General features: G+C 39.8%; 1 protein-coding gene across 1 annotated transcript in view; it reads right to left on the reverse strand.

The window, feature by feature from the left end:
* Positions 1-5,602: 5,602 nt before the first annotated feature.
* LOC139415504 (neurturin-like) overlaps positions 5,603-12,896 on the reverse strand; it is a 46,037-nt gene continuing 38,743 nt past the window's right edge. Inside the window, exons 3-4 of the mRNA XM_071163612.1 lie at positions 8,510-9,515; positions 5,603-8,466 (exon numbers count right to left, since the gene is read on the reverse strand). Coding sequence (XP_071019713.1) covers positions 9,097-9,515 — 419 coding nt within the window. The 3' untranslated portion in view covers positions 5,603-8,466; positions 8,510-9,096. The remainder of the gene's footprint in view (positions 8,467-8,509; positions 9,516-12,896) is intronic.

Consider the following 12,896-nt stretch of genomic DNA (forward strand, 5'->3'; position numbering starts at 1 on the left):
TTAAGATATACTAGAAAGTACATCTCATATTTGAAGTATATTATTTGCATTTTTTTGTATATTTAAGTATACTTTAGTATACTTTAATGTATTAAAATATTTTTTTTTTCCCCTTGGGAATGCCTTGACATAATGATGGAAGGAAATACAGCAATTAGTAAAACCCTACAATTGTGGTGGAGCTCAATATCAAATAATATCAAATATCCTCCCTAGACTCTAGTTGTGGTTGTTATTTCATTTTTGATAATGAGGATTTTTTTTTCATGACCATGGATTTCCTTTGTTTATTTTATCTCCGGTAGTATTAACATATTGCAAGGGGCAGAATAGTTATTCCAAAGCTGCAAGAATACAAGTCTTTCATGCCAAATGAGGCAATGTTTTCATTGCATTGTGCCATGGCATTACATGATTCTGGACTGAGGTTAAGGCTCTCATCGTGACCTCTTAATTTCATAGTCTGAGGCAAGGTCTGTAGCTTACCTCTACTACAAATAACATTTAGTATAATTTAACTTGAAATGCAGACAATTAGATCTGTTCATGTTACCTGATGAAATTGCTGTACAATATGATCTTGTTGCCATCTGATGCACATTAACACGTCATAAATCAGCACTGCAGAGCTCTCCCTGTACTATGCCGTGCCTTGATTGTATTATTGTCGATGATATCTGGAAATGTGCATGTACATCCTGGCCCATCTACCGTTGCTAGCCCCAATTCTGACTTAATGCTATGATTTCTGCTTCATTGTTTTCTGCTCTTGTAAAAGCCTGGGATATCTGCACGTTAACACTCGAAGCTTATTACCTAAAATGGACGAATTTAAAGTGTGGGTTCACAGCTACAATCCAGATGTGTTGGTCATTACTGAGACGTGGTTAAGGAAGAATGTTTTGAATACTTATGTTAACCTTTCTGGTTATAACCTTTTTTGGCAAGACAGATCCTCCAAAGGTGGGGTAGTGGCAATCTTTACCAAGTATCACCTTCAGTGCTCAGTTGTCTCCATCAAGTCTGTCCCCAAATAATTTGATTTGCTGGTTTTAAGCATTAAACTTTCAAATAGCTCTTTGTTGACTGTTGCTGGGTGCTATCGTCCTCCATCAGCATCAGTACCCTATCTGCCCTAAGCTCTTTCCTGGCCCCATACACCAAGTCTGAATTTGTCCTGCTTTGTGACCTAAACTGGGACATGCTTAGACCACCTGACCAAGTCCTAACGCAATGGGACTCCCTAAATCTTTCTCAGATCATCACCAATCCCACAAGGTATGACTCCAAACACCCAGAAAAGGCTACTCTTCTTGATGTTATCCTCACAAATAACCCTGATAGGTATCAGTCTGGTGTTTTCTGTAATGACCTTAGTGATCACTGCTTTACAGCCTGTGTTCGTAATGGCTGGTCAGTGAAACAACCTGTCCTGATTTGTCATAGACGCTTGGTAAAAAACTTGAATGAGCAAGCCTTCCTTCATGAACTGGCCTCTGTAAAATGGTATAGAATCAGCTTGATCCCCTCTGTCGAAGACACTTGGACCTTCTTTTTTTATATTTTCAGTGGTATTGTTAACAAACACCCCATAAAGAAAGTGAGAATTAAAAACAGGTTCAGCCCCTGGTTCGAACGGGATCTTGCAGAGTTACTCCACCTCAAGAAATGCATTTGGCGAAAGGCTCGGCACACGCATACTCAGGCTGACTGGCTATCGTTCAGGAAAATGAGAAATAAGTGCACTCAGGCTATCCGGAAGGCCAAAGTTAGTTACTTTAAGGAGCAGTTCTCTCTCTCTCTCTGTGGGTCTAACCTCAAGAAGTTCTGGAAAATGGTTAAAGACCTGGAGAATAAACCCTCCTCCTCACAGCTGCCCATGTCCATTAAAGTTGATGATGTGGTTGTTACTGACAAGAAGCACATGGCTGAGCTCTTTAATCACCACTTCATTAAGTCAGGATTCCTATTTGTCTCAGCCATGACTCCTTGCCCGTCCAACATGTCCTCATCTCCCACCCCTTTTAATGCGACTGTCTCCCATGCTTCTCCCTCTTTTTTCCCTGCCCCGCTACAGAGTTTCTCCCTGCAGACAGTCACTGACTCCAAGGTGCTAGAGGAGCTCCTGAAACTTGACCTAAAAAAAACATCTGGGTCAGATGTTAGACCCTTTCTTCTTTAAGGTTGCTGCCCCTGTCATTGCCAAGCCTATCTCTGACCTTTTTTAACCTGTCTCTCCTTTCTGGGGAGGTTCCCAGTGCTTGGAAGGCAGCCATGGTTTGTCCTTTATTTAAAGGGAGAGATCAGGCTGATCCTAACTGTTACAGGCCTATTTCTATTTTGCCCTGTTTGTCAAAAGTGTTGGAAAAACTTGTCAATAATCAACTAATTGGCTTTCTTGATGTCTATAGTATTCTCTCTGATATGCAATCTGGTTTGCGCTCAGGTTATGGATGTGTCACTGCAACCTTAAAGGTCCTCAATGATGTCACCATTGCCCTTGATTCTAAGCAATGTTGTGCTGCTATTTTTATAGACTTGGCCAAAGCTTTTGATATGTTAGACCATTCCATTCTTGTGGTCCAGCTAAGGAATATTGGTGTCGCTGAGGGGTCATTGGCCTGGTTCGCTAACTACCTCTCTCAAAGAGTGCAGTGTATAAAGTCAGAAAATCTGCTGTCTCAGCCACTGCCTGTCACCAAGGGAGTACCCCAAGGCGCAATCCTAGGCCCCATGCTCTTCTCAATTTACATCAACAACATAGCTCAGGCAGTAGGAGGCTCTCTCATCCATTTATATGCAGATGATACAGTCTTATACTCAGCTGGCCCCTCCCCGGAGTTTGTGTTAAATGCTCTACAACAAAGCTTTCTTTGTGTCCAACAAGCTTTCTCTACCCTTAACTACCTATGGCTGCAATCTTGTTAACGGGAGCGATTTGACAACAGCCCGTCAAAGTGAAGGGCGCCATTTTGAAAAGATTAAAAATCTCATAATTAACATTCCTCAAACATTACTCAAACTCATACCATTTTAAAGCTATTCTCGTTGTTAATCCCACCAAAGTGTCCGATTTCAAATATGCTTTTCAGCAAAAGCACTACAATCGATTATGTTAGGTCTCCACCAAACCACAATAAGCACAGCCATTTTCCAGCGAAATATAGCATTCACAAAAAGCAGAAATAGAGATAAAACTAACCTTGAATTATCTTCATCAGATGACACTCATAGGACTTCATGTTACACAATACATGCATGTTTTGTTTGATAAAGTTCATATTTATATAAAAAAATCAGAGTTTACATTGTCTTATTAGATTCACTAGTTCCAAAAACATCAAGTGATTTTGCATAGCCACATCATTTCAACAGAAATACTCATCATAAATTATTATAGATATACCTCTCCTTAATGCAACCGGTGTCAGATTTCAAAAAAAGTTTACGGAAAAAGCAACCCATACAATAATCTGAGAAGGAGCTCAGTACAGAAGCCAAATTAGCTGCCATGTTGGAGTCAACAGAAACCAGAAAAAACATGATAAATGTTTCCTTACCTTTGATGAACTTCATCAGAATGCAGTCCTAGGAATCCCAGGTCCACAATAAATGCTTGATTTGTTCGAAAATGTCCGTTATTTATGTTCAATTAGCTACTTTGGTTAGCGCGTTTGGTAAACAATTCCAAAGTCACAAAGCGCGTCCACTATAATGTGACGAAATGTCCAAAAGTTCCATAACAGTCAGTAGAAACATGTCAAACGATGTACTGAATCAATCTTTAGAAGGTTGTTTACATATATCTTGAATAACATTCCAACCGGAGAATTAGAATGACTTCAGATGACCGGTGGAACGCAGGTCCTTCCCCTGTGAACGCGCATGGTGAAGGCATGGTCAACTCGTGGCAGTGGTGACTCCTTCATATTAGAGTCATCAGACAAAGTTATATTGACTGTTGACATCTAGTGGAAGGCGTAGGAAGTGAAAACTCATCCACATCTCGCTGTAATTTCAATGAGAGCTTGGTTGAAAATCTGCCACCCCCAGAGAAAATACAAACAGGAAGTGGAATTTCTCAGGTTTTTGCCTGCAATATGAGTTCTGTTATACTCACAGACATAATTCAAACAGTTTTAGAAACTTCAGGGTTTTCTATCCAATACTAATAATAATATGCATATATTAGCAACTGAGACTGAGGAGCTGGCCGTTTACAATGGGCACCTTTTAATCCAAGCTACTCAATACTGCCCCTGCAGCCATAAAAAGTTAACCTTGTTCTCAACACCTCCAAAACAAAGGTCATGTGGTTTGGTAAGAAGAATTCCCCTCTCCCCACAGGTGTGATTACTACCTCTGAGGGTTTAGAGCTTAAGGTAGTCACCTCATACAAGTACTTCGGAGTATGGCTAGACAGTACATTGTCCTCTCAGCACATTACAAAACCGCAGGCTAAAGTTAAATCTAGACTTGGTTTCCTCTATCGTAATCGCTCCTCTTTCACCCAAACTGCCAAACTAACCCTGATTCAGATGACCATCCAACCCGTGCTAGATTACAGAGACATCATTTATAGATCAGCAAGTAAGGGTGCTCTCGAGCAGCTAGATGTTCTTTACAATTTTTTTGCCATCAGATTTGCAAAAATGCTCCATATAGGACACATCACTGCACTCTATACTCCTCTGTAAACTGGTCATCTCTGTGTAGCCGTCGCAAGACGGGTTGATGCTTGTTTATAAAACCCTCTTAGGCCTCACTCCCCCCTATCTGAGATATCTACTGCAGCCCTCATCCTCCACATACAACACCCATTCTGCCAGTCACATTCTGTTAAAGGTCCCCAAAGCACACACATCCCTGGGTCGCTCGTCTTTTCAGTTCGCTGCAGCTAGCGACTGGAACGAGCTGCAACAAACACTCAAACTGGACAGTTTTGTCTCAATCTCTTCATTCAAAGACTCAGTCATGGACACTCTTACTGACAGTTGTGGCTGCTTTGCGTGATGTATTGTTGTCTCGACCTTCTTGCCTTTTGTGCTGTTGTCTGTGCCCAATAATGTTTGTGCCGTATTTTGTGCTGCTTCCATGTTGTGTTGCTACCATGTTGTTGTCATGTTGTGTTGCTACCATGCTGTGTTGTCATGTGTTGCTGCCTTGCTATGTTGTTGTCTTAGGTCTCTCTTTATGTAGTGTTGGCTCTCGTGTCGTGATGTGTGCTATGTCCTATATTTATATGTAATTTATTTCTGTTGTTTTTCTTTAAATCCCAGCCCGTCCCCGCAGGAGGTCTTTTGCCTTTTGGTAGGTCGTCATTGTAAATAAGAATTTGTTCTTAACTGACATGCCTAGTTAAAGGAAGGTTAAATAAAAATGAAAATAAATCAATTATACAGAAGTATTAGAAGATTCATGATGGTCATTGGCAATTGTTATGTAATTTCCTTCACCTCAATCACATTGAAGAGAGGTCTGAAAATCGACTCCTTAAAGAGATTGAACAGTATCTTAAGCACTTACACGTTTGTAGGATATTGTATGACTGCTTTTATCTTTTCTTAAATGTTAAAAAAAAACAATTGTAGGATGTAACATATCATACAAAGTAGTTTACTTTTTACAGAATTGTGCACAATTTTTGGGGAACCGTTTTGGCTCATGAGCGCTACTTTCAAAACTACTGGATGAAATTCTACAAAATGTCTGTAACATCACTTTAAGGGATGTGTGTGCTGTTGTACATGGGAGTTTTTTGAAGAGAAGAACATACAATGTTATATTTTTAAGCAGATTAAGTTTATTCAACAGTTAGAATATTTAGTATTGGCACCAATAGTTCAATAAATAAACATGTTCCTCTTTTTTTATGATTCTATCTAAATAAATAAACCATAACTTAAGCTCCAATAAATATACATTATCTATAATACAGATGCATTGCATCAACTTTACTGCAGTTGGTCAACGTAGTCCAACAATGCCAGAGCTGTAGGTTGTCGTTTGTCATTTCCCAAACATTCTCTTCTTATTTTGAGAGAGCATTCTAGGTAGGCCAAGAGAGGAAACAAAGGAATCCTTAGGGAATTTCAACCCATAGATATATTTTAACGCTGCGTAGTCTTAGTAAATTGTGATGGCAAATATAGGGGTTATGAAAATATATAATGACAAATACATATCATCAACATTAGGACAACAATTTGTTTTCTAGTTGCTCTTTTCTCTTAAATTGTAAACCATTTGAACAGGCAAAACTAAATTGCATGTCTTATTAGTCCTTAAAAAAAGCATTATTTGAATGAGATGTCCTCAACAATGTAGAGCATTTGTAACATGCCAGAGATATGCTCATTTCTATACATGCAAGGTGGCATTAAAAGCCCGTTCATTTTAGTGCACAAACCTAGTAATGGTTCTCACTATATAGCATCATGTCACCTCAAGCTTGAAGAGCTCTAGGCATAATTATCCTCTCACTAGCAGCAGCTACAGCTAACCTGCATAGTGACTGTCTGTGTGCTGATTGTTCAGAGAGTGTGGAATCCTTTGGATTTTAAGCACATTTAGTCTTGAGGCTATTTTGGTCCCTGGCTGGGGAGGCCTGTTTTCTTGGGTTAACGCCAGCATGGGCCTTTAATTACCTGTCTGCTCTAATTATTTGATTGGTCTTAACTTAAAGAGCGACTGCCTTTCAAAAGCAATGAACCCTTTTAAAATGGCCTATGTTGCATCAATATGAGTCAGAAACAGTTATTCTACTGCCAAAATTGACTGCAAAGTGTAAATAGGGTAATTTTGGTCATGAAGTCAGTCTCGTCTAAAACGGGTAAATGAAGGTTGAATTTTGATTTGACGATGTCCATTTGCCCACTAACATGGGGTGAACAACTGTGGTGATTGCTCTCTATCCAATATAATAGACAGTGAGACAGACCTGCCCAGCAGCTCCGACTGTGTTTACATACGACAACACGTCACACATCTTTTTAACTTGAGAAATACTGCACCAAACACACTTAGTTAAATTGCACAACTAAAATATCCTCGACAAAAACATCAAAATGAATTACAGATTCCTTGAGTTATCTCAGATACATTCTGGGGATTTGAAGAAGTAAAATAGGCGTTCCTGTCTACAGTCTCTCACGGGGGACAAACATCATTAAACAAATGCAGAATCGGTCAGAAAACACAGATTCACCTCTGAACACCGAGAAAACACAGACTGAAATCTCATTGAGCAACAGAAAAACACACTTGCCAATCAGTGTGTTCAGTGGCTCTTGAAGAGATACTCCCACTGGCTTCAGACTATTCCATTTAAACCTAACTGTACCTCACACTACACTGTTGATGCTCAGGTAAAATCTATAATTTCGATACAGCACTCAGTCTATAATTATTTGTTTACAGTTTTCAAGAATGAGAGATATTTTCAGAACTCATGTCATTCGAGTACATTTTTTGGAATTGCTCTAGAACTTTTTGAAGGTGTGTTATTTTAATCTTATTACAAATATATTTGGCCACAATTAATCTAATGAATGATTTCCATTTGGTTTTCAGAAAATAACTGTGTTTGATGCAACACATATTAACACGTATTGCTGCTCAAACCTGTTCTGGTAACATTTATATTACATGTGTGATTAAAACCAATGGCTACTCCTTTACATCTCCAGTGTTCTAGTGACAAAAAAATAGTAATGCTGCATGGTGGCTTGTATTTCTCTCTCTTTCTCAGTGCTTTTGGCCAAGTCAGTTATAAAGGAGGTAAGTGGATTAAGGTAGTCTATTGCGGGTTTTGTGCAAATGGTATGGATTTGCAGAGGCTAATTCATGGTAAAACTAAAGCACAATCCCTCGCAGTCACATGTACAATGCAGCAGGCATCCATTTAATGCACCACTCTGTCTACATGATCAAACAAGACTGCATTGCTGTATTACCATTGAAGTTATATTTCATGAGCTCATAGTGATCTAGCTGTAGAAGGATAGGGATTTTTGATAGCACATTGTTTTTCTGCTGGATTGTTCTTTCTGGGAACTGGCTTATTTATACAGCTATAGCCATTCCATTTGGTTAACAAGCTGTTGTCATTAAGCCTAAATCACCCATACCGTCTCTATTTAGCATGCATAGAACAGGCTGTGGGCTAGCTCTTTTTTTGTTGTTTTACCCTACAGCTTCATATGCCAATATAGGCCATTATTTATTTACTAAAATATCTCCTTTTGGTCTGGTCCTAGTGATGAATACAGAGGAAGCTGTTGAAGAACATGTTCGTGTGTTTTTACATCGGATGTTGTCCATTATTGTTCAACATAAATGAGGTAGATTTTCAAAGTTACTGATGAAGGCTAAAAATGTCATGATTCAGTTCATTACCTGTGATATGAAGGAGTGCCTATACACATAATATGAAGTGAAGCCTGCTATACATGTTTCTCCAAGCCTCTAGTCTTTCCTAGTACTGCTGTTGCTGCTCCATTGGACTTGCCTTCGTGATACCTCATGCGTTATCAATGGTGCAGATCAAGAAGTTGTGGAGAAGCACACTGTGGTAGCTTCATGTTGGTTTCATCCTTTTGTATACTGTACATGTCTTCCTTGGCATTCCCTATATTATTCTACTATTTTCCATGTACACACTTCTACACACTAATTCCTGAAAAAATAAACCAGGCCTCTTACAAGTGTAGTATAAGAACAGACTTGCAGTGTACAATGCACTAGTTATACCTTAGCTGGTCTTCTGTATTGGTAGTGGAGGCATTGCTACATAGTCCACAATCAAGAAACAAATCGTTACTTTAACTGTGATTGCCCCATGATGACAAATGTATAATCCTAGGACATACAATGTATAAACCAACAGAGAAATATCCCATGAAAGGCAAAGAAAGCTAAACAAACAAAATTAATGAACAGATGGTAGAATAGATGGTAGTTTCAAATGTCCGTATTCCCTGGCGTCATACTGTAGGGATCTATTCTTGTGTACTCCCTTTTTTTTGTAGCAGTAGTTGTTGCGTTTCCCATGTTCAATACAGTATCTGGAAAGCCAAAATGGTCACCATCTAGGTGTTATACACAACCGCACGCTAGAGCAGAAAACTCGTGGAGCGCCTGGTATCTGTTACTGTTGTCCAAGAAGGAAATGTCATCGTACTCCTTGGGCCGGCAACAGGGGCTCCTCTCCCTCTTTGAGATGCCTTTCCTCGTCCATTTTTCCAGTATGAGGTCGTAGTTGCGGCGGCTAGCATTACAGTTCCCGCTGCAGTACCTGAAGAGCAGCGTTTCGTCGCTGTAGTAGCCCAGACCCAGCTCACTGACAGTCACTTCCACCTCCCGCAGGGAACATGGCTTCGATGCTTTCTTAGCTCGTTTAGTCCTTTTGCTCTGCCGAGCCTCCTGCCTGGCCTCCTGCTGTGCCTTCTTCTCCACCAGAGTCCCGATCACCTTCTTCAGCTCCCCCTCTGTAAAGCTCTGGAACATGTGCATGACTGCAGAGAAGAGATGAAGAGATGGTGATATGCCAAAAGAATATTCAACCATAAGAACCGTACAATACATCTGTTGTAGCTACAGCATGGCTTGTGGTACAATGAAGACCTTTGAATGTCTGTGAAACCACAGTCTCAAACATTATGTCAGTTTGGAAAATAAAAATATAAAAGATATTCGGTTGTTGGTACAAGTTTTCAAATGATAGGAATGTGACAAGCTAACAGCTACATCACCTATACCTGTGACATTTACTGGAACATACAGTGTAATACTAGCTTTAGACTTTCCTTGACCCAAGAGAGATTCATTGCAAACAATTGAAACATTTGAATCCTTGATTAGACCTGCATGGATCATTGGCTTGGTGAAGAATAAGTTATTGGTGGCTTGGTGAACAATAATCATCATTGAGCTTGGGTGCAATGCAAGTAGTATAGGTAGCCTTTTGATTAGATGTTCAGGTGTCTTGTGGCTTGGGGGTAGAAGCTGTTTAGAAGCCTTTTGGACCTAGACTTGGCGCTCCGGTACCGCTTGCCGTACAATATCAGAGAGAACAGTCTATGACTTGGGTGGCTGGACAATTTTTAGGGCCTTTCTCTGACACTGCCTGGTATAGAAGTCCTGGATGGCAGGAAGCTTAGCTCCAGTGATGTACTGGACTGTAAGCACTACAGTTGCCATACCGCCGGTGATGCAACCAGTCAGGATGCTCTCGATGGTGCAGCTGTAGAACCTTTTGAGGATCTGGGGACCCATGCCAAATCTTTTTAGTCTCCTGAGGGGGAATAGGTTTTATCGTGCCCTCTTCACAACTGTTTTGGTCTGTTTGGACCATGTTAGTTTGTTGGTGATGAGGACACCAACAAACTTGAAGCTCTCAACCTGCTCCATTAGGAGTCAATGAACTTCTTTCTCATGCCCAATGCATTTGAACATCTGATCCAGAACCTCATGCCATAGGGATTACCAAATACCAAATCAATCCTGTCAAAATATGAGGTAAAACTTTATAGAACCCTGAGAATTTACTTTTGTGTTCAATGGGCCTGTAGAGATCACATCATGTTTATGCGTTGACAGCATCAACGGTATGGACAAATAACACCTTTGTCCATACACATTGTCATACTCAAGGTTTATGCAAACAGAGGCATATGCACATCAATTAAAGGAGCATCTACAGTTTAAACAAAAAACGGTCACCTCTCCTCTATTTTGGTTAAGAGCTGAGGGATGGGGCAGGTGAAATGTAACCATTCTCAAATTCATAGACATAACTATGGATGGAAGGACTGACCACCCATGAGATCAATATTAGATTTAACCATGTTTTGAGGCTATACAGTGTTTGTTTAAAATTATTTTTTTTACAAACGATGGAGTCAAATATTTGTATATTTGGGGTTATGATGCGATACGACAGTTGAACTAAGCTGATGAGGCATTTATAAGTTATATTCTTCAAGAATCAATGGGTATATATAATTAATTTAAAAGTCTAAAAATTGATGAAGCAATCGCAGGTTACCCCTTTAATTACATTTTCAGGTATTTACTTCACAAGATAATAAAAAATTATGCTCATCTGTCTGACAATTCTGTTCTACTATGCCCCTTAGGGTCTGTTCTAAAGATAGATAGAGCTGTAATTAACAGTTCATTCTATCCCCTCCAGGACACAACCTTTACTTAAAAGGCTTTTGAAACACCAGGGAGCTTGTTAAACACTAAACCCTACCAACTCAGACACTGTAATAGCCCTGCTTTCGCTTGCTGCACTGACTGATACTGTAATCAATGGTGGTCTTGAAGCAACAACACTTCGTTGTTCTTTGCATTCACAAATTAAACTGAAAAAGGCCTTCCCAAAGTAATTTTTTCCAAAATGGTTTGCAATTCAGTTGTTTGTTTTGTGTGATCTTATTCAGATCACCCCATGGCCTGGCAGTAGCATGACAGATTATGTGATTAGGCTAGGTGATTAGGCTAGCAGATCTTACTCTTGACCTCGCCTAGAAAATCTCTATTGGATGATCTGAATAATGGTCTGAGAGTCATACTCTGAGTCCGGGCCAGAAAAAGGATTTCTGGCCAGTAAAAATGACTTTGGAGAAATTCCCCTCAGTCACGCTCTGTTTTGCAACCTACTTTGTGGTAGTTTGAAAATAGAATGCCCATCAGCGGATGAGAGATAACAAGAACCCTCAGTAATGCCCAGTCCAAAGCCAAAGGGACAGTGTGTAAGGATAGTGTCTTAACACAAGGCCAGGTGGCTCTTATTTATTTTTATTTATTTAACTAGGCATGTCGGTTAAGAACAAATTCTTATTTACAATGACGGCCTACCAAAAGGTAAAAAGCCTTCAGGAACGGGGGATGGGATTAAAAATCAAAATAAATTAAAATATAGGACAAAACACATATCATGACAAGAGAGACCTAAGACAACAACAAAGCATGGCAGCAACACATGACAACACAGCATGGTAGCAACTGGGGTTGCACATTTTGGGGAATATTCAGAGGTGGAAACTTTCCGTGGGAATTAACGGGAATATATGTGAATTAATGGGAATATATGGGAATTAACGGAAATATATGCAAATGAATATAAATATCATTTAAATATAGATTTTTTTGGGCTTTGGATATACAGTTGAAGTCGGAAGTTTACATACACCTTATCCAAATACATTTAAACTCAGTTTTTTCCCTGTCTTAGGTCAGTTAGGATCACCACTTTATTTTAAGAATGTGAAATGTTAGAATAATAGTAGAGAGACTGATTTATTTAAGCTTTTATTTCATCACATTCCCAGTGGGTCAGAAGTTTACAAACACTCAATTAGTATTTGGTAGCATTGCCTTTCAATTGTTTAACTTGGGTCAAACGTTTTGGGTAGCCTTCCACAAGCTTCCCACAATAAGTTGGGTGAATTCTGGCCCATTCCTCCTGACAGAGCTGGTGTAACCGAGTCAGGTTTGTAGGCCTCCGTGCTCGCACATGCTTTTCAGTTCTGCCCACAAATTGAGGTCACGGCTTTGTGATGGCCACTCCAATACCTTGACTTTGTCGTCCTTAAGCCATTTTTTGCCACAACTTTGGAAGTATGCTTGGGGTCATTATCCATTTGGAATTGAGATGTTGCTTCAATATATCCACATAATTTTCCTTCCTCTTGATGCCATTTATTTTGTGAAGTGTACCAGTCCCTCCTGCAGCAAAGCACCCCCACAACATGATGCTGCTACCCCCGTGCTTCACGGTTGGGATGGTGTTCTTCGGCTTGCAAGCATCCCCCTTTTTCCTTCAAACATAACGATGGTCATTAGAGCCAAACAGTTATATTTTTGTTTCACCAGACCAGAGGAAAAGA

Source organism: Oncorhynchus clarkii, chromosome 1 (genome assembly GCF_045791955.1).
Source record: "Oncorhynchus clarkii lewisi isolate Uvic-CL-2024 chromosome 1, UVic_Ocla_1.0, whole genome shotgun sequence".
In the NCBI taxonomy this organism is placed as follows: Eukaryota; Metazoa; Chordata; class Actinopteri; order Salmoniformes; family Salmonidae; genus Oncorhynchus; species Oncorhynchus clarkii.